This window comes from Tupaia chinensis, unplaced genomic scaffold (assembly GCF_000334495.1).
Source record: "Tupaia chinensis unplaced genomic scaffold, TupChi_1.0 Scaffold140548_1, whole genome shotgun sequence".
NCBI classification, from domain to species: domain Eukaryota; kingdom Metazoa; phylum Chordata; class Mammalia; order Scandentia; family Tupaiidae; genus Tupaia; species Tupaia belangeri.
The window spans coordinates 1811348-1833908 of record NW_006200423.1 but is presented as its reverse complement, the minus strand read 5'-3'; the positions used below and the strand labels follow the sequence as shown (position 1 = coordinate 1833908).

The following is a 22561-nucleotide window of genomic DNA, read 5'->3' as shown; positions in this document are numbered from 1 at the left end:
GATAAATTGGGGACAGAGTAGGATTGGACTGGTTGACAGAGGAGCCCTCAGGAGTTGTAACAGTGCCTGGTCTTTAAAGAAATGCTGTTGCGGATGCCCTCCTGGTGGCTCCTATGGGAAGGTGGAAGGCGAACCCTGGGGAGCACCAGGTGTCTGATGAATAGAGAAACCTGTCCTGAGTCGGGAAGCTGAGATAAACACCCAGGGGCCACACTTTGGATGCAATCTGTGCAGTCTGTGGCAGGGGACTGGGGCGAGGTTGGGATGCCCATTTCAGAAGGACCCTGAGTGTTTCTTAAGTGGGCAAGAGCAGCCAGATGGCTGCCATGTTCCTGAAAGAACTGGTTGTCTGGGGCTGCTGGTTCTTGCCACTCCAATTATTTTTATTGCCCTGCAGCAGCATTTGCCCTGAAGCCTTTTAGAGCTGCCAGGGTCTTGAGCTGTTTTACAATTACAGTAGCTTATTTGAATTGCTATCCTAGAAGTGCATGCTCAGCAGAGGCTTTGCCTTTGTCCTTGCCTGGTCCCTTGGTGCTTAGGAAGTTGAGGAAACCTGATTTGGTGTCACCACCAAGTGTCCTTGCCTGCCCCAGCACTTCCTGTCAGCTGCTGTGATCTAGCTCTGTGTTTTGATACTTTGCTCTTTGTAGTTTTATAAAGAGCTCTGTATTGCTTAAGAAATTATAAAAAAAAATACATTTGTATGCTTGGTTTTTTTTTTTTTTTGGGGGGGGAAGCTTGTACGCCTGGTTCTTTTGAGAGTGCCCCAGATTTTCCTTCTCATAAAATACAGTTAACATCATGCACCCATCTTAAAAAGAAAGATGATAAGGATGAATTAAATAAAAACGTGTGTGTGTGTAAATTGCCTTAGATATTTCAATGAGAAATGATTCGGAAATAGAAGATAGCAATAGTACTATTGTATTTCTCCTAGCCCATTATAAACTTGGAGGTAAAAATGGCGCTCTGGGAGGAAATGGTGTTTTTGTCCTTTTATGTGAGACAGTGGAAGAGTGTTTTCAATACAACGGGCAGGAAAGGATAGGTATTATACCGAATGGAAACATACAGAGTGCATGCCATGTCCTTTCATGCGTACTGTCTCACTCAGAGTAAACACGAATACAAGAACATGATCACAGCGCCCAGAGTGAGGAGTGGTCAAAACAGAGTGAGATTTGAATGTACGAAAGTATTCTCTGCTTTTTATAGAGAGAGAAATTAGAACAGTAAGGGCTGAAAAACAGTCTATTTCAGTTCGAAAAGAAATTAAAGTTGGGAAGGATAGCATACAAGTAGATGCTTGCATGAAGCTAATACTTTTGGGGGGATTTAAAAATTACATAACTTCCTTTTTTGACATATCTTCATCGTTCCCTTTGGCTGAATACTTCATTGCTTGGAATTCTTCTTTATGAAATCAGGGTGACAGCTTGTCCCTTCTTTAAGATCAGTGGACTTAAATAATATTCTCTGGATGTTTCTAAAAACAGCTCTTCAAATGTGTAATAAAGATAAGAAAAATGATAACTGGTTTGTAATATGGAAGATTCAGTGATTATTCCAGTATCATTCATCTTTGGAGCTAATGTCAATTTTTCTTTTGTAGAAGTCTATTTTCTCATTGTGTGTGTGTATGTGTGTATATAAAATGCAGACTAGCACTCACAGAGCCTTATTGGTTTTATTTATTTATTTTTAGAGAGATTATTGCTATAGGCACGTGTGCTTGCCAAAAAGAGTCAGAAAGCAAGAAATCACCCCCCCAGGGGGAATGGCCACATTACAATCCCTTCTCCTCCATTGTCCTCTCTGGATTTTGGACACGCATGCAAATGCACCTAACATGAGTTTTAAATTGCCAGATCTGGGACTCGAACCTTGGTCAGCCACGTGGAAGTCCAGTAACCCATTATGCCAGCCACTGGTCCCAGCTTTATTCATTTAACTTCTTTTTTTTGGGGGGGTGGGGGTGGGTAAGCCTATTTCTTTCCTGAGAGAGACAGGCAAGCACCCTAACAGTTTCATGCCATGATCCACTCCTATCCCCAGCTTTTCAGTCAGCCAGAATCACAGGCATTCGAATCATAGCAACAGCGAAATAATACCTTAATAAGGAAACATAATTATCAATGTAGATGATTTTATGAAATAAGGTCATTTTTATGCAAACAGAAAGTAGGAAAGGATTTACCACCTAAAGATCTCCACTAAATGAACTCCTAAGGATAGACTTCAAGACACAATTGAAAATGTGTCCAAAGATCAAACTCAGATACAAAAAGAAGAAATAAAAAAGATAAACAAGCCAGAGCCAGCAAGTGACACTGTTAAGTTGCTGGATTCTCACATGGCCAACCATGGTTTGAGTCCTGGAATCTTTGGCTTGAAATAACACCAGGTGCAGGTGTGTGTGCCCAGAATTCTGAAAGGAGAAGGGATTGTGGCACAGCCATCCCCCCGGGGCTGATTTCATGTGTGCCCTATGGGGGAAAACAGAAAAGTGAATAAATCAGTCCCTTGGTGCAGTGAGTAGACACTATGCATTGGTCCTATATGGCTGACCATGGTTCTAGTTCTGGCACCAGCAGCTTGAAAAACATGCTAGGCACATGTGTACACATGCCTCAGTTCCTGAAAGAATGGAGAAATGGGGACCAGTAGTTAGCGTAATGGCTATGTTGCTGGACTCCCATATAGTCGACGCGGTTCAAGTCCTGGACCCAGTGGCTTAAACTCAGGTCGGGTGCGTGTGCGTACGTGCCCAAGATCCCGAGAGGAGAATGGAGGAGAAGGGATTGCAACATGGCCATCCCTCCTGGGGGGTGATTTCTTGCTTCCTGTCTCTCTGTCTCTCTCTGTCTCTGGGGAGAGCATGCGCCCTATAACAAAAACCTCTCCCCCCACAAAAAAAAAGAATGGAGAAATGAAGGAGAAAGGGTTGTTACATGGCCAGGCCCCAGGGATGGTGCCCTCTCCTTTTCCCTCTCTCTCTGGTGAGCACACATACTCTTTGACAATGGAGAAAACAAAAAAAGTAAATGTGAGGATAAATCTAAATAGTCTGTAGCAGTTCACCAAAGGGGGGAAAGCATATTTTAGCAGTACTAAGAAGTTGTTTTTTTCTTTAAAGGTTCTGTTGTCACATGAAGTTGGAGGCAGATGACTAAATTAAAGCATTCTGAGGTTTTTGTATTTTTCAAGAAGAAAAGCATTCTTTTTGGACTTTAAGCATATTAAAAGGTGCTGTGAGAACATGTTCTGGCACAGAAAATGGTCAAGTTCAGTAGACACCTTCACGATAAATACCTGGATATTTGTTAAGATATATACTAACTCCCTACACCCTGTAGATAGATACACTGAATTTCCAATTACTTGTCTTTTCACTCATTTCTCCCATCACGTTGATCATGTAACTACAGTTGCAACTCTTTTTACAGTCTTACGTTCTTAATATATTTGCTATGAAACCACTTTCTTTTTCTTTTTTCTTTTTTCCCCAGAGAGCATATACTCTTGCCAGCAAGGGAGAAAACTCCCCCAAGTAGGATGTGGTGAAACCGCAATCCCTCACCCTCTATCCTATCAGGATTTGGGGCACCCACGTATATGTGCCCTGCATGTTTTTCAGGCCTCTGGGTCTGTGATTGAAACCACGTAGTCAGCCAAGTGGGATCCAGATCCTTAACCATTAGGCTATGGGGCCAGCCCATGAAATCAGCTTTAGCTCGTTCTACAGTCATCCTTGTGAAGAACCGTGCTCTTCATTGGCTGGTGTGTTTACCCCACTGTGTTTCCTAAGGGGTGCAGCAGCAATAGCAGCATGGTGGGAGGATGAGCGGGTCTGAAATCAGAGCTGTGGGGCCTGCCTCTAGAGCCTTCCCAGCCTCCTCTCCTGCACAGTGGCCCTCTTTCTGCCTGAATCCACCTGGTTGTGTACTTGCAGCATTGTGGCGTGAATTAAATGGATCAGTACATGTCAGAGTACTTAGAGCAGTGCTTTTATAGCTGTAGTCTATTGAGCACTTGCTTCTAAGGTGTCTTGTTGGGAAGATTAGAGATTGCTTCATTCAAGCCTTAAACAACTAAATTGTAATTGATCAAAGACAAGATTAACTTTTCCACTTCTGCGGGAGATGGGAAGATAGAGTGTGATGGGGATTGACGCTCACTGACAGCGTCACTCACATCCCATTTCACTTGGAGGGCACTTGGGAATCTGTTTCTTGTAGGCTTAGTGTGGTAATGGTAAGAGCTGTTGAAAAGTCTGTGAATGTATGTATGGGCTCATAGACAGATTTGTTCTTCAAAGTAGAAAAACCAGTTTATGGGTCTTTGAATTGAAGGGATAGCAAGATGCCACTCATCAGCTTTAGGTGTTCAGGGAAAGTCTTTAAACTCTGGCACCTTTGTTTCTCCTTAAGGAAACAGAAGGGTTTTCTCCAAATTGCCTTCTAGCATCAGCCAGTAATGAGCCTGAAGCTACAGGAATTGCTCACATTTCAAACGAAGTCCTGAGCGTCTGAGTGATTTGTGAGGAGTTAACCAGTGAGGGGTTGTTGGGTGAGAGGACAGAGCTGACAGGCCCTTCTGGCCTAGAAACCAGCTGGTCTGCTTGCAGCCTGCACCTCTTCCACACATACTGTCCTGACCCTGCTCTGCAGGGCTCCCAAGGCCCCGGCCACTTGTGGGTGCTTCTCCCATGGACAGTGTCAGAACTTGACGTCTATTGAACAGTATGGATACTTAGGAAATACTTGATCTGTGGGTCTGTGTTTAATCACTTTTTTCTCTTTATAAAGGAGATTATAGTATGCTTGTTTAATCTGATATTTTTGTACATACTTTTAAGCCTCACCTAGTGGAAACAGAAGGGATGATTTTTTTCTTATTTCCCTTGGAAACCCACAGAGCGGATGTTTTGAGTCCTTTCTTGCCAGGTGGATAGCTCAGTATGGGGTTAGCAGGAACACCTGTTTTCTGTGACTATTCACCTAGTTCTATCCTAAAATTCTTAAGTATTCAGTCAAAAGAGATTTAAAGAGTTTAAGAATAATGTACTTCCTAATTTAATGAGGTGGTCAAGCTAAAGATTACCTAAATATAGCCTGATGTTTAGTAAAGGAATATGAATAAATGGGCTTCCCTGTCTATCTGGGCAGCCAGGTTTAGAAAAATGATATTCAGTTGATAACATTGTCTAAGGAACAGATTTTAATTTTGTAAAGACTAAGAATTTTTAGTAAACTTTTTTGCTAATCTGGATTTTGCTTAGGACAATTTATAAGATTTTATATAAGTTAATACATATTTTAGACTTTGTACTAGAGAAAAGTATACACAAAAGAAATATGAGAACTTCAGAATGAATTTGGAAACTTTTTTTTGAGAGGTCTTTCGCTATAGGGCGCGTGTGCTTGCCAGACAGACAGAGAGAGACATAGAGACAGAAAGCAAGAAATCACCCCCCAGGGGAGATGGTCACGCCACAATCCCTTCTCCTCCATTCTCCTCTCGGGATCTTGGGCACGCACGCACATGCGCCTGGCGTGAGTTCTAAGCCACCAGGTCCGGGACGCGAACTGCAGTCAACTACGTGCGAATCCAGCGACATAGCCATTACGCTAACTGCTGGTTCCCAAATTTGGAAAATTTTTAGGATAGGGGCTTGTGTCTGTCTTGCACTATGCTAGGTTCTGTAAATTCTAAACTAGTCATTTATAGGCTAATGAAAAAACCACTTAGATAAAAGAAAAAAAAATTCACATTGTAGCAGGATCAGCAGAGGTCACCAAAGGAGTAATAATATTTAATTAAGTTATAATCCACTTGTGGTGGGTATGGAAAATATGCCAAGAGAGGGCCTCTGTTATTTGAAACCTGTTTTATGGTTCCTAGAAACTGAAGAAGTCGTAATGTCTCTAGTTCATGAGCCTTTTGAGCTTCCTCTGGGTTAATACATATTTCCAACATGCCTCTTCATTTCCCAGCCTGCCAACCATTTCTACCCAAGGGCAGGCCATAGAGCCATGCTCCTTGTATTCAGTTCCCACTTCTCTTTCTCTTCTCTGTGGTCCAATTTTGAACAAAGGGGTAGGGAGGACTAACAGGATTGATAGTATTGAATAATGCTGAATACTATCTGGTAAATCATAAAGCTCAAGAAAATTTTACTTCTCATTATAGTTTTGGTAGCAAATAAACTAAGAATATTTTTAAAAATAATTAGTATTTATTTATTTTATTTTAATTTGACCAGACAGTAAGAGAGAGAGAGAAGAGAGGAGAGAGAGAGAGAGAGAAAGCAAGCCACCAAGTCCAGGACTTGAACCATGGTCTGCCATGTGGGAGTCCAGCGCCCTTAACGACCACGCTATCTGCCAGCCCCAAGAATATTGAAACATATCCACCATGTTAATTATTTATCTTTCTTAAAATGCTCTTTTCTGTCAAATAAAATTTTCTCTTTTCTCCCTTTCTAGCTCCAAGAGGAAAGCGAGGATGGAAAACATTTTATGCCGTACTGAAGGGAACAGTTCTTTACTTGCAAAAGGTAAAACCAAAATAGATAAACGTTAGGATCCACAAAACTTTATGAAGCAATAATTAGGCAAGGTACAAAAATATTTATACAAAAATAAAGACAATTTAACTGATAATTTGAATTCTTTTTTAGATTTTGTCTTTTTGGTGAAAAAAGTCATCTTACATACTTAACACATGCACAAACACAAATACACACACCTGATCAAAGGAATGGCTGTTTCAGTGATGGTCAGTAAAAAATACTGGACATAAATTGACAAGTTAGACTTGATGTCTATGCAGTGCAGACCTGTGGCACCATATTCTTCAGTCCATAATTATATTATAGCTTAGTTGTAGCCATCATTTATGAATCATTATCTGTCTTTGTTCCCATTCCACCCAAAGCTAAACACACATTGTTGATGGAAATAATCAAAAATAGAAATATTTGATCGTAGAAAAAATCTAGACAGTTTATTCTAAGCACAAATATGAGTGACCAAGTCCCAGAAACTTAATCCCTGGTATCCCAGAGAAAGCGTTTCATGGTGCTTAGATGCAGCAGCTCTTTTATTCAGTTTTGATAGCAGGAGGAATTATGAATCAACATCTGGAGCCTTTACACTGATCTGGCACAAAAGAGCAGAACACTTGAAAGGAAGTGAGGGTTTACAGGTCGTAGGTAAGTTTAGAAATTCTTTTAATTGGTTAAAAGCACAAGTCTGTCTCCAAAACACTTAGAGTGACCTGAAAAGAATGCCTGAATTTAACAGAGAAAAGAAGGCTTTACCAAATATCACATGATACTGCACCAGGGTCAGGATGTAGGGGCGTCCCCTAATCACTGGATCACAGTGCTTCTATTATAGCAAGATTGATGTCTGTGGGTGAGACTGCCCCCTCTCCAGACCTCTTAGACTAGGAAGATAGTCATAATCTGTCCTCAGTGTGTTTTTATTTAAGTCTTGAAATATTTGTACGTTATAGTGCAAATATATTCTAAGTACCTGGTAAGGAATTAGATCACTCCATGTGAGGATCCTTTGTTCTAGTCTCAGAAGCTGGATTTCTTTTTGGTGTATACAGTTCATAGGTTCTAGCCCTTTGGGTGGTAGTTCTGGACCTTCCACTTGCCAGCTCTGTGTGGATAGAGATAGGAAAAGTGTGTTGGCTGGAATAAGTGCACAACTTCCCAGGCCCAGGGAGTTCTAGTTCCAGCTCCCACTGTGAGGGGAAAGCACTGAATCAAGGCTAACAGGAAATAAGGCAGTCACAACACTGCCTTCAGTGATATCTGATAGGAAACGTGTGTGTGGTAAATAAATGCATATTATAAAAATGAATAATAAATATATAAAATGATACCTAGTCTTAAATTGGTAAATGTACAATGCAGTATTATTAACTATCAACATAATGTTATCCTGCAAGTCTAGAGAACTTTCTCATTTGTATGACTAAACTCTGTACCATTGAAGAGCAGGCCCCTGTTTTTCCCCACTGCACCCAGCCCCTGACAGCCCCATTCTACTTTGTGTATATGAGTTTGACTGTTTAAGTCTTTGTACAAGTGGAATTATCTAGACTGTGTCCTTCGGTACCAGAATGTCCTCCAGGTTTATTCATACTGTAGCATGTGTTAGAATTTACTCCATTTCAATGCTGAATAATATACTACATTGTATGTATGTATATGCCACATTTTCTTTTTTCATTCATTGTTGATGGACATTTAGGTTGTTGTCACCTCTTTGCTCTTGTAAATAATGTTGCAATGAACACAAAGTGTAAATATCTCTTTGAAATCCTAATTTTATTTTTTTTTTTGGATAAATACCAAGAAAGGGGATCGCTGGATCATGTGATGGTTTCATATTTAGTTTTTTGAGGGATCTCTACCATTTTCCTAAGCAACAGTAATACATAAGGGTTCAAATATCCCACATCCTCACCAATACTTCTTTTCTGTTTTTGTTTTACTTTATTTTCTTTTAAAGTAATAGTTATTCAGTAGGTCTAAGATGATATCTGTGGTTTTGCTTTGTTATTAGAAATAGGAAAAATCCAAACCATATTTCCACTTCCATCTGTCACGTTCAATATAGAATACTTCTGTGGCCCCAGATTCTCCAGTGGACCCCAGCTGTGTCTGTTCTTTAATTCAGCTCAGTTCTGAAACTGTCTACCTAGTAATAACATTAGATCCCACAGTTTAAGGGCTCAGACCTACAACACAACACCGCCCCCTGTATAGATGCCATTTGCGAGTATTAAATTATCACCTATACTTCTGACTGACCAGCTGAGATTCCCACAATCCCCTCTTTGAACTTGATTAATTTGCTAGACAGGCTCATAGAACTCACGGAAGCATTTTATTTATATTTACCCATTTATTACAAAGTATATTACAAAAGATGCCGGTAAACAGCTAGAGGCAAGATACACAGGGCAAGGTAGGAAGGAAGAGGCAATCTGGGTGTAACACCCTCCCACAGCTTACATCTGTTCAGCGAACTAGAAGCTCTTCCAGACCAGGTCTTTGGTTTTTTACGGATTCTTAGTCCATGGGCGCAATGATTAAATCTTTGGTGCTCAACTCAATCTTCAGCCCTTCAGCCCCTCCTGGGAGGTTGAAAGTCTCAACCTACTAATCCTGTTTGATCTTCCTGGCTACCAGTCCTCATTCTAAGTCTGTCTCAGAGCCCCTGCCAGCAGTGCTCTCATTAATATACAGACAACCGTATCACTCCAGAGATTTAGAAAAAGAAATTCTGCTGGGATATTGACAGGGATTACATTGAATTTGTAGATAACTTTAGGCAATATGAATATTTTATCAATGTTAAGTTTTTCAAACCCTGAAAATCACGTGTCTTATTTTTTTGGTCATCTTTAATGTTTTTCAGCCATGTTTTATCATTTTCAGTATACGTATGCAAGTCTTTCACCTCCTTGGTCAAATGTATTCTGAAGTATATATATACTTTTGAAAGTATAGTAAATAGGATTTTTAATTTCCTTTTGTTAGTATACAGAAATGCAACTAGTTTTTGTGTGTTGGTTTTCTACCCTGCTGAATTAGTTTATTAGTTCTAATGGTGTGTGTGTGTGTGTGTATGTGTGAGCGATCTTTAGGTTTTTATGCATGTAAGATCATGTCTCAGATCATGTTAAATTGTTCCAAGTTTGAGTGGATATTGAATTCTCTGAGTGATTAGGGTTATGTAATTTCATCCTTTGTTCTGTTAATGTAGTACATCCCTTTAATTTTTGCATGATTGAATCATCTTTACGTGCCTAAAGTAAATGCCCCTTGATCCTGGTTTATGATCCTTTTAATGTACTGTAGAATTCAGTTTGCTAGTATTTTTGAAGAAATTTTTGCATCTGTGTTAATCAGGAATGCTGGTCTATAGTTTTCTTATCCTGTAATTGTTTTTTTCCCTGATTTTGGTATCAGGGTCATTTGGGCCTCTTAAAATGAATTTGGAAGTGTTCCCATCTCTTCAGATTTTTGGAAGCATTTGAGAAGGGTTGGCATTAATTCTTTAACCATTTGATAGAATTTACTTGTGAAGACAGCTGGTATTAAGATTTTCTTCATTGGGAAGTTTTTCATTACTGATTCAGTATTTTTACTGGTTATAGATCTATTTAATTATTTTTTTTTAATTTCCCCATGATTCACTCTTGGTCAGTTTTATGTTCGTAGTAATTTATTCATTTTTTTTCAGGTTATCCAATTTGCATGTAGTAGTCCATAGTAGCTTATTATAATCCTTTTCTGTGACGTGAGTTTCAATGTCTTCTCTTTCATTTTATATTTTATTTATTTGAGTTTTCTCTATTTTTTTATAGTATAGCTAAAGGTTTGTCCATTTTTTAATCTTTTTTTTAAAATACTACTAATTTTATTGATTTTTATCTATTGATTTTTATTCTTTATTTCTGCTCTAATCTTAGTTCCTTCTTTCCCCTGCTAACTTTGAGATTAATTTGTTCTTCATTTTATAGTTCCTTCAGTATAAAATTAGGTTGTTTATTTGAGATTGTTCTTTACTAATGTAGATCTTTATTGCTGTAAACTTCCCTCTTATTATAGCTTTTGCTTCATTTCATTTTAAATGTTGTGTATTCATTTTCATTTGTCTCAAGATAGCTTACAATTTCCTTTTTATGTCTTCTTTAACCTATTGATTGAGAGTTTCTTGCTTAATTTCCATATATTTGTGAACTCTTGAATATTCCTTCTGCTATTGATTTCTAGTTCAATTCCCTTGTGGTTGGAAAATATGCTTGGCATGATTTCAGACCTTTTTTTTTTTTTTTTTTTAAGAGAGTGTTTTTTTTGTTTGTTTGTTTGTTTGTTTGTTTTGTTTTTGCTGTAGGGCACGTGTGCTCCCTGCAAAAACAGAGACAGACAGAAAGTGAGAAATCACCCCCCAGGAGGATGGCCATGCTGCAGTCCTTTCTCCCCCATGCACATGTGCCTGGCATGAGTTTAAGCCACCAGGTGCAGGATTTGAGCCTTGGTCGACTAGGGAGTCCATCAATGTAACCATTATGCCATCTGCTGGTCCCAATTTCAGCCTTCTTAAATTTGTTAAGATTTGTTTGGTGACTAAACATCCTTTCAAGAGAATAATTTTTATTCTGTTACTACTGGGTGGAATGTCCTATATATGTCCACTGGATACATATAACCTGTAGTGTCTGTGTATTATGTACATCACTGACAGTAGTGTATGGAAGTGGCCTACATCGTGTTTATTTCTCTCTTCAGTTCTGTTAATGTTTGCACAGTATATTTAGTTTTTCTGATGTTAAATGCATATATATTTGTAATTGTTTTATATTCCTGGTGAATTAGCCCTTTTATCATTACTTAATGTCCTTACTTGTCTCTCTTGATAGCAGTATGGCTGCCCATGTTCTTTAGTGCCTTCCATTTGCATGGAATTCTTTTCCTATCATTTCACTGTCAGGCTATGTGTGTCTTTAAACCTAAAGTTAATTCCTTATAAGCAGCATATACTTGAGTTTCTCTCTCTCTATGTCTCTTTCTCAATTTACTCAGCCAGTTTGATAAGGACCATTTTGTTCATTGTTTTTTGTCTTGCCATTTTTTTTCTCTTTTCCTCTTTTGAGTGTTCCATTGTATTTTGTTTTGATTCTTTTCTCATTTAGTTTTCTGTATTTTCATTTTCTTGTGGTTACCTTGAGACTTGCATAAAACAATGTATTAAAAGCTAATAACAGCATAACTTCACATACACATACTTTATTATTTCATATCACAAATTTCACATTTTTATACTGCTTCCATTTTTTATAGTTATATATGTATTGTTATACTTTTGTCTCTTAATTTCTATGCCAGAATTAATACATAGCACTAATACAGTATTAAAGTTTGTTCGTTCATTCTTTCGTTCTTTCTTTCTTACCAGTGAGCTTTATACTTTCATGTTTCTGTCCAGTATTTTCTCATTTCAACTTTTAAAACTTCCTTTAGCATTTCTTGTAGGGAATGTCTAGAGGTGATGAATTCCTTCAGCTTTAGTTTATCTGGAAAATATTTATTTCTCTTTTATTTTTGAAGGATAGTTTTGTTGGGAATAATTTTCTTGTATGGCAGTTGTTTTCTTTTTTCCTTTAAGCACTTTAAATATATTATCATAGTCCCTTCCAGCCTTGCATTTTTTCTGCTAAGAAAATACTGCCTCCCGCAAATGTAACAAATAACTCTCCTCTTGCTGATTTCAAAATTCTTTTTTTAGCTTTGACTTTCATAACTTGCGTATAATGAGTCTCAGTGTGATTTCTTTGCATTCATTCAAGTTGGAGTTTGTTGGACTTCCTGAATCTGGGTATCCATTTCCTTCCCCAGATTTGAGAAATTTTTTGTCATTATTTATTTAAATAAATTTTCTACCCCACTTCCCCATTTTTTCCTTCTTTTTGGATTTTCTTCACATGTGTTTTGTTTACTTGATGGTGTATCATCAGTCTCTGGCTTTCTTTTATTTATTTATTTATTTATTTTTGGGGGGAGATTTTTGCTATAGGGTGCATGAGTTCACCAGAGATACAGAGAAAGTCAGAGAGACAGAAAGCGAGAAATTACCCTTCATGGGGAGTGGCCATGCTGCAATCTCATTTCCTCCATTCTCTTGGGATTTGGGGCACACACATATAAGCTCAGCATGAGTTTAAGTCACTGGGTTCAGGATTCAAACCATGGTCGACTACATTGGAGTCCAGCAACATAATCATTACGCCAACCACTGGTCCCTGTTTGGCTTTCTTAACTCTTTTTCACTCTATTGTCTCTCTCTTCCACTGACTGGGTCATTTTATCTTCAAGTTCACTAATTTTTTCATCTGCTTGATCAAGTCTGCTATTGAAGCCCTTGTTTAAATTGTTTAGTTTAATGACTGTATTCTTCAACTTGAAATATTGTTTGGTTCTCTTTAACCTAACAACTTTTTTTAAACTCTTTTTTGATACTGGCCTTTCATTTATTCACTATTTTCTTGAGCTTGTTGAACATCTTTATGATGCTTATTTTGAATTCTTTGTCAGGTAATTTATACATCTCTATTTCTTTAGGGACGTCTTTTGGAGATCTATGTTGTTTGATTGGGTCATGTTTTCATTTGTTTTGCTTTTCTTTTTCTTTTGCTACAGAGTACATGCACTAGCCAGATATTGATGGAGGGAGGAGTAAAAAAGCATCCTCCATGAAGGATGGCCACACCTCAATCCCTGTTACAGTCTCTTTTTCAGGATTTTGGCATGCATGCAAACAAGCCCAGCATAATTTTCAAGCTACTGTGTCTAGCATTGTAATATGCAATTGGCTATCTGGCATCTGGCTGCCTTAACCACCATGCCACAGGCTCTCCCAGCATCGTATTTCTTTTTATGTCTCTTTTAACTTTGTGTTTGAAGAAATAGCTGTCTCTCCCTGTTTAGGAACTGGCTTAGTGCAAGGAAAGACATTCAGTAATCACCTGCCAGAGATTCTTGGGACCCCTGCATGCTTTTTATGGGGGAATATGACTTCTCCAGGCCTGTGTGTACATTTTATCAATTAGAGAGGCTTGCCAGTTTTGTAGGAACACATAATTCGTCCAACCTATGAGAACTAACTTTAGCACTTCAAGTTATCTATTTTTACCTCAACAAATCACTGAGCTCTCCCTTGTTCTCAGTAGCCCAGGCATCTAGTACATGCCAGCTCCTCATCAAGTCTTTGAATCAGGCAAATCAAATACCAAGCCCTCTGAAAAGTCAGAAAACTGGATGTACTCTCTACTCCTCTTCTCCTTGAGGGAGAAATCCCAATTTGTGTTCCTCTCCTAATTTCACATAGCTATGCCAGACATAGCAAGCTGCCTGTCACATTTCTTTGTTTTCTTTTTTATTTAATTGCCAGAAGGCACATATGTGTGTCAGAAAGAGAAGGTGAGCAGGAGGGAGAAACAGAGAGCCCTCAATGGCATATGGTCATGCTACAATCCATTTTCCTCTATTTCTCCATCTTACAAGGATTTGGGGCAGGCAGGCACACATACCTGGAGTGTGTTTCTAAACATTGGGCATGGGACTCAAATTGCAGTCAGCCTTGTGGAATCCAGCATAGGATGTAATACTGTGTTATAAACCAGCCCACTCTTCTTTATTTTCAGCAACCCCAGGCATGTGGACTGTGTCAGTTCTGTTAGTGCTATGAAGGAGGTAAGACAGACTAGTCCCTGAGAAGACTGCCCATGTCCACCACACCTCTTCCTCCTTCCTGAGGTAGAAGCCCCAGATTGAGTACATTTCACCAAGATATACCAAGCTGTGCTGGCTGCAACAAGCCATCTACCACTTTCAGTTGTTCTCATAGGTCCCCAGAATCTAAGCAGCTATACTGATTCTCTCAGTGCTCCAATGGAGCCAAGATAAACACATTACTTTTCAGCAGCCTCTGAAAAGCCCGGACACTGGAGGTATGCTCCCCTGAAGGAGAAGTCATAGGCCTGGACATTTTTTTCTGGTGCTGAGCTGTGCCAGCTTGAGAGAGGGGCTGATGCGAGTGAGTGAAATTGCTCTTCTTAACCTATCTTAATGTGCATTTCCTGGCTTTATACTCTCCTTGGGTTCTGCAACCCCTTAACTGGATTCTGGCATTTTCTTAATAATTATTTGGGGGGACCAGCATAATGTGTACATCACTGGACTCCCACATAGTCAACCGTAGTTCAAGTCCAACACCCAGCAGCTTAAAACTCATGCTGGGTGTGTGTGCGTGCATGCCCAAAATCCTGAAAGGAAAATGGAGGACAAGGGATTACAGAGTTTCCATCTCCCCTAGGGAATGATTTCTCACTTCCTGTCTCTCTGAATGTCTCTGTCTCTCCAACAAATGTACTCACCCTATAGCAAAAAAACCCTCCAGAGTGGATGATCACATTGCAATTCCTTCTCTTTTATTCTCCTCTCAGGATTTTAGGCACATACATACATACATGCCTAGCATGGTTTTCAAGCCACCAAGTCTGGGACTTGAACCATGAAGTTGACCATTCGGGATCTATTCCCCATTACTTTCTTTAAGGTAGGTTCTTGAGAGTGTCATAGATCTATTTATTCTTCAGAGACACATCACTGAATTACTTCTAGAAAGAATGAGCCAACTTTCATTCTCTATAGCAGTTTATGTCGATGTCTTTTTTACTACAACCTCCCTTCAACACTTTAATTATTAAAAATAATATCCAGCAGGGCCAGCAGGCGGTGTGGCAGTTAAGGGCACTGGACTCCCACACAGCCAACTGTGGTTCAAGTCCCAAACTTGGCAGCACTCTTTCTCGCTTTCCCTATCTCTCTCTCTCTCTCTCTCTCTGGTCAAATTAAAAAATAGTAATAACAGGGAACCAGCAGTTAGCGTAATGGCTATGTCGCTGGACTCCCACGTAGCCGACCGCGGTTCGTGTCCCGGACCCGGTGGCTTAAAACTCACGCCGGGCGCGTGTGCGTGCGTGCCCAAGATCCCGAGAGGAGAATGGAGGAGAAGGGATTGCGGCGTGACCATCCCCCCTGGGGGGTGATTTCTCGCTTTCTGTCTCTCTGTCTCTCTCTGTCTGTCGGGCGAGCGCACGCGCCCTACAGTGAAAACTCTCTCCAAAAAAAAAAAAAATAGTAATAACAAATGGAATTCAATAAATAAATAATTCCTCAAAAAATAAAATCATGTGCAGAGAAAAGTATCTTGTTTATTTTGAACTTTTTGGTGCACAAAACATCCTTACACATTTTACCAACTGGTACAACTGCCTTTTCACACTTGTGTTTCTCTAGGAAAGAGGCTGTCCCTTTGATAGAATTTCTACATTACTAAAGTAGACAGCAGTTCTTACACCACTGAGATATCAAACTGCTTTGGAATGGCGATATAATGATTTAGAAGAAATGTATTTGACTTAATGTTATGTTAAACATTTCAAAATGTTTTAATTCATATTCAATAAGATCGAAAGAATTATCCTTTTTAAAGTATTTTTTAATTTTATTTATACTAGTATTATTTTTTAATTTGATACAGACACTTCCTAGAGAGAGCGAGAAAGTGAAAATGCAAGCCACCCAGGTCCAGGACTTGGGGGAGCTCATCCTTCCAACCACCATGCCACCTGCTGGCCCCCAAGAATTTTCATTTTCTTAATCCAGCTTTCCTTAAGATTTTACCCAGATTCATATTTAAAAGAAACTCAAGTGGATTATAGCAATATTTTTTCATATTACCAAAGCAGCTTTGTGAGAAACAGTTTCATAATTATTTTTTGCTTTATTCTTGCCTGGAACTTTGTTTTAGTCTGTTAGGAAGGACCATATCTCACACAAATACTTCATTGTTTCCCTTTGGGATAGACCAGGTAAGGAATATTCTAGCATAGTGTGCTTTACTTTAGACTAAACTCCTTTTGTGGATAAATGTCCTTTGCAGAGAGAGTTACAGAATTAGTTAAAACTCCAAAATGGAAAAGAAAGTGACTTCTGGCATCCTTCTAGAATTCACACATTACATTAAGAGTCATAGCAAGGAGGAAATGGAGACAGTTGTTGATGTTCAGAGACTGCCTGGGTGGCTGGATATCTCACACTGTCTCTGTCTCCCTACAGAGTTAGCACAGCTTCGTCTTTATAAGTCAGCTGCTCTGGCCTCTCTCAAATCAGCATCTGCATGCATGCTGGGCCCACCCTGGGCCTTTCAGCAAGCTTTGTCTCTGTAGGGAACAACCCTTTGAAATTAAATTTCACATATCACAGCTGTTTCTCCAGCATAAATCCCATTCTCTTGACTTTTTCATTTTCTCTAAAATCTCTCTAAGGGGCACAGCTGTCTTTGGCAGAACCATTTCTTTGAATACCTAGCCACAGAATTTCCACCCACTTCATCTCAGGGTGAGACTGGCAAGAGGTAAATACTTGTGCATTCAGTATTTGAGAGGAGTGACGCAAAGAGAGATGCTGTTTCCAAGACACCAGCTTTTCCTAGCACATTGTCCTCTTCCTCAGAGGAGTATTGGTATGAGTTTGAGTCATCCAGAGATAGACGAGAAATGCTAAAAATTGACACGAGAACAACCTTGTAAACTTCAAAGCTTCAGCATCAGATTGAATTAGAGCTCCAAAAAGATGGTTTCTCCAGATTGATGGTACCTCTGGAGTATGGGAAATGTGTGACTGCAGGAAGTTGAGGGGAAATTTCTTTTAGAAAAGAAATACCTGGCCATAAGGAAATTATACTTTTATATATGAGAGTGGAAAGTAGAGTTGTGGTTACCCATCGTGTTGCCATTTCATGTGAATCCATAAGAATGCCAACATGACCATAAAGTCTTTATTGTAGGATGAGAGTAAGCCTGCAAAAGGGCAACCAGGTCTTGTAAACATTTTTTGCTCGTATTGTGGTTAATGTTCTTTAAAATTATATAAAACAAACCATAAAGAAACAGGAAGCTGAAAAAAATGTAACAAATGCTTGAAATCCTGACTAGTAAATAACTAATATGTGTTCCCAGAAACTCTGCACAAATCCTAGAGACTAGTTCAACAGTCATTGGAAGCGTAATTGCAACAGGGCTGGATTTCATATATAGTTATATTCACTGGTTTTTGTTTGTGGGTTTTCTGTTTGTTTGTTTTGAGAGAAAGATTTTTGCTACAGGGTGCGTGCACTTGCCAGAGAGACAGAGACAGACAGAGAGATAGAAAGTGAGAAATCACTACTTCCTACGGGACATGGCCACACCATAGTCCCTTCTCCTCCATTCTCTGTGGATTTGGGACACACACACACACACACACACACACACGCACATGATCAGCATGAGTTTTATGCCTCTGAGTCCAGAATTTGAGCCACAGTTGACTACATGAGAATCCAGCGACATAACTAATATGCCATCCACTGGTCCCATCACTGTTTGTTTTAATTTCTTATTGACTTGTAAAATTAAGTAACATAAACGTTGGTAGACCAGACAAATATGTAGACCCCATGAGCATATCTTTCTGAAAATGCCAAAACACCATGGTCTTCTGCTGAGCAGACCTGTGCTTTGGAGTAACCTTTGGGATATGGAGCCAACCTCCGGAACAGAAGGAAGAAGTACTTAGGCTTCTTCTTCCTGGAATTCCCCCTGGGTTAGAGTGTGTTATAGGCTCAGTACTAGTTATGGCTATGTCCTATGGAAAGCTATTCATGTCCATTACTGGTTAACCCTTCACCTTGGGGACACCTGATCTGCCAGCACATGATAGCCGGTGCTATGCAGAACGTCAGCTGTGTGATTGACAGGTGATTGGGGGTTAGAGTTTAGGTTTTATGTCCTTCCATAGTGATTTAGATTCATTGCATCTTATGTACTATACAGAATTCTGGGCTTCAAGAGATGACTAAGACACAATCCCTTCCTACCTAGAGTCCACAAAATAAGGGAAAAACAGGAGCTTGCCAGGCACACATGAGAGAGCAGGAAATAACAGATTTGAGAGAACGTGACACATTCAAAGAACAGCAAATAGCTTTTTACATTTGGGCAATATTGTAGAATGGATGAGGGTAGTAAGCTGTAGAAAGATGATGAAAAACTACGTTTCCAATAACAAATATGTCACAAAAATTCGAGAAATGATGTCACCAACTGTCCAGTTTACAAAAGAAGCTGTTTTCTTCCCGGACAGAATTTCAAGCTGTTTTGAGTCTAGGTTGCTGCAGGGCCCACCAACACCCAGGCACTCAGAGGACCCTGCTCCCAAGAGCACAGGAAACTCCCTGACTTGGGCCCCCTCATCTAGGAAAAAATAAGCTGTAGATTCTTTCCACATGCCATTCCGAATGGTAAAGAACATGAAGCAAGTAAGCACCATAGGAGTCCACACCTCCTTGAAAGGACATTTAGGAGTAGTATTCATGTATTAAAAAAAAAAAAAAAAAAAAAAAAAAAGCCTTGCAGAGCTTTGCTTTGTATGTGACATCCAAAAGAATAGCCATTGCCAAATGAGAGCATCACACATCACACACGTGGGAGATGGCTTGACAGATTTCCTGAGCCAGCTTCAGTGATCGTTCATCCAGAAATCAGACTGGGTTGTTAGTACAATATAGTTGTTGGGGTATTTTTTTGCATTTGGACTTCTCAACATCATAGGACTATATTGTCCTTATATATATATATATTTTTTTTTAATTGAGCTGAGACTCAAAGACTCATTTACCTGCTTAGGAATGGAAGGGTGGGAGTAGTCAAGTTAGTATTCATTCCATTAGGCTGTTCTTGGAGAAACACCGAAGCTCTGGCATGTGACCAAAAGGAAATTATGTCTGGAATGCTGTGGTCTGTGGCCTTTTTTTTTTTTTTTTTTTTTTTGAGAGGTCTTTACTATAGGGTGCATGCGTTCACCAGAAGGACAGAGAGACAGAAAGCGAGAAATCACCCCCTGGGGGGATGGCCACACTGCAATCCTTTCTCCTCCATTCTCCTCTCAGGATCTTGAGCATGTATGCACACACACCCGGTGTGAGTTTAAGCCACCAGATCTGGGACTTGAACTGCGGTCTGCTACATGGGAGTTCAGTGACATAGCCATTACGCTAACTGCTGGTCCCAGCATGTGACCTTTCTAGTCACTGGAATTTTATAACAAGCTATATTTGGGGCATGCAGAGATCCGTAACTTCTACATCATCAACCAGACTCAGCTCTTGGTTCATACATAGCAAATGTATAACAACTTTCTTTCCCTTTAATCTCCTGCTTTAGTAAGGACTGGTAGATATTCTCTCTTGTTGCATTCCCCTGACTCCAGCTACTTTCAATGGAATATGGGACTGCCTGTCAACATCTCCTATGCTTAGAATAAGCAATCTTTGGCATTTTCTAAGACAGACCTGTTTTTAGATATTCTTCCTGTTGTTCTCAGAAACCATAAAGTATTATGGAAATGTCAACATCCTAATCATTTCACATTTTCAAATCCATACTAAAAAGTGGCTCAAGTATTTGTTATCAGTTAAACCTTGAGTAACAAACAACAATTCTGATATGAAGGGCCATAATATTACTTAGAAAAACTAATAATCAATTCATCTGTAAGATTAAGACTTTGCTTAGAATGTTATTCACTAAAGACATGATTGTAAGAAAGATTCTAAAGGAGCTTATATGCTATCTGAAGAGATTAACAAATAAAAGACTGATTTCATGCAATTTGATGAATACTACAAAGAGGAAAATGTGCTATGAAAATATATTTAGAAAGGCACTTAACTGAGCCTTAAAGAAAAGGGAAATCATGGAAGTATTTATTATGAAAGTAAAATCTAAGCCTATGCCTAAAAATGGCTAATCGCAGTTAGTCACGCAGGGAGACTCAGACAAGACTCACCCTGTGTGTGACCTAGACATGAGAAAAAGCTGCAGCACATTTGGAGAGCTGACAGTGGAGGATAAAAAATATTCTGAGCAGGTTACAAGGAGCCTAGAAAGTCATATAGAAAGTCGAGACTTTTAGAGCTATACAAAGCTATCAAAGGATTTGTTAATGGGAGTGGCATGATCAAATCTGCATTTTAGAATGGTCAGTCCTTTGGGACTACATATGGCTTAATGGTTACATCACTGGGCTCCCACATGACCGACTCCAGTTTGAGTCCTGGACCCCGCGGCTTGAAACTCACACTGGGTATGTGTGCATGTTTTGTAAAAAAACATGAGAGGAGAATGGAGAAGGGATTGCAGTGTGGCCATTTCCCCTGGGGGGTGATTTCTTGCTTCCTGTCTTTCTGTCTCTGTGTTTCTATGGTGAGTGTATGTACTCTATAACAAAAATCTCTAAAAAAAAAAAAAAAAAGATTTCAGCTGAGAATGACCAGAATAGTCAAATTTGGGCAGGGGTAACAGGCAGGGCCAAACACAGTCTAATAGAAGGATGTTTGATGTGTTAAATTCGAAGTGTTTATGGAATAATAAATATACATGTTCATGCTGTGGTTTGAATATGATCCCCAACGTTGGAAACTTAATTCCCAAAGTAAGAGTGTTGGAAGGTGAGGCCTGATAAGAAGTAGCTAGGTCACGAGGGTTCTGTCCTCAGGAATGGATCAGTGTTGTTGTTGCTGGAGTTAGTTAGTTATTACAATAGTAGGCTTGTTATAAAATCAAGATCGCCCCCCCTCTTGGTCTCATGTGCATTCTGGCCCTTCACCTTCTGCCATGGCTGACACAGCAGATGGCCCTCACCAGGAGCTGCCATCTTGATTCTGGGCCTCCCAGCTTCCAGAACTGTGAAAAGTAGGTTTCTTTCTGTAGAAGTTACCCAGTCTGCGGTATTTTGTCATAGCAACACAGATGAACTTACAGTCTATTAAGCAGCTGTGCATGCTCAGGTCTGGAGCCAAGGAGCCTGGAAATACAGATCTGAAGCTGAAGAGTGATCCACACATAGCTGATCATTGAAGCCATGGGAGTGGTGAGGTACTCAGTTTATAGAGTAAGGACGAGGTAGGGGTACGATCAGGGGGCTGGATACCTTATATGTGCCTTAAGTAGAAGAGACCGAGTAGGAATCTGAGTAATGTAACCAGAGAGCAAGCAAGAAGACTAAGAAGGAAACAGTGCATAAACTGATGTCAACAGGTGTTAGAGATGTTCCAGGTTGTAAAAGGTGAGAGAAGAATTAGGGGCCAGCAGGTGGCGTGGTGGCTGGGGTGATGGACTCCCACATGACTGACCACGGTTCAAATCCTGGACATGGCGACTTGCCTTCACACTTTCCTCTGTCTCTGTATGGTAAAGTTAAGAATAAAATAAATAATTCTTTAAAGAAATTAATAAGTACCACATGAATTTAGTGGCCAGGAAATGATCGATAAAGAGGTTTCAGTGGCATAGTGGGTGTAGAACCAGATTGGAGAGAGAGCTGAGGACATTGAAGCAAGGAATATGCAGGCAGCTGCTCCCAGGAAGCTTGACTCAGCTTAGTCTCATCTTCCCTCCACTCCTTTGCTGAAAATCCCCCTTTCTATGACCTTTGCAATAGCAGATCCTGAGTGTCTGTCTCATCCCACTAAATCTCTCTTTCCTGTCACTGATTTCCCTCTGAAGTTAAGTACGGCCTTGGCCTTCTTTGCCCTGGGCAGTCCCGACACTGTCCAGAGCCTTTGGTTTGCTTCTCTAGGTGACGCACAATGTTCCTCATCACCAGTCACTTCCCTTTTTTTTTGTCCCCTTTACTTAATGTGACTTAGTCACATCTCCCTTGAACTTCAAGCAAAAAGCAAATCCACATAGCAATGTCAGAACCATTTACAAAATGTCATAGTAGGAGCCATGTGAGGAATAAATAGTGCCTGCTCCCTGAAACAGTGTCAGTGAGAGGACCAGTCATATGCAATGAATGGCTGGTGAACCCCTGAAAATCACCTCCTGGCAAAACACCAATTAACAGGATATTAACCACGAGGAC

The 22561-nt window shown here is 39.8% G+C and overlaps 1 protein-coding gene across 5 annotated transcripts in view; it reads left to right on the top strand.

Annotated features, from left to right (window-relative positions):
• Positions 1 to 22561, top strand: part of PSD3 (pleckstrin and Sec7 domain containing 3) — a 521964-nt gene that overhangs the window by 455979 nt on the left and 43424 nt on the right. For all 5 annotated transcript variants that reach the window (XM_014593412.2, XM_006162809.3, XM_006162812.2 and 2 more), the window contains one exon: positions 6489 to 6559. In XM_014593412.2, coding sequence (XP_014448898.1) covers positions 6489 to 6559 — 71 coding nt within the window. The remainder of the gene's footprint in view (positions 1 to 6488; positions 6560 to 22561) is intronic.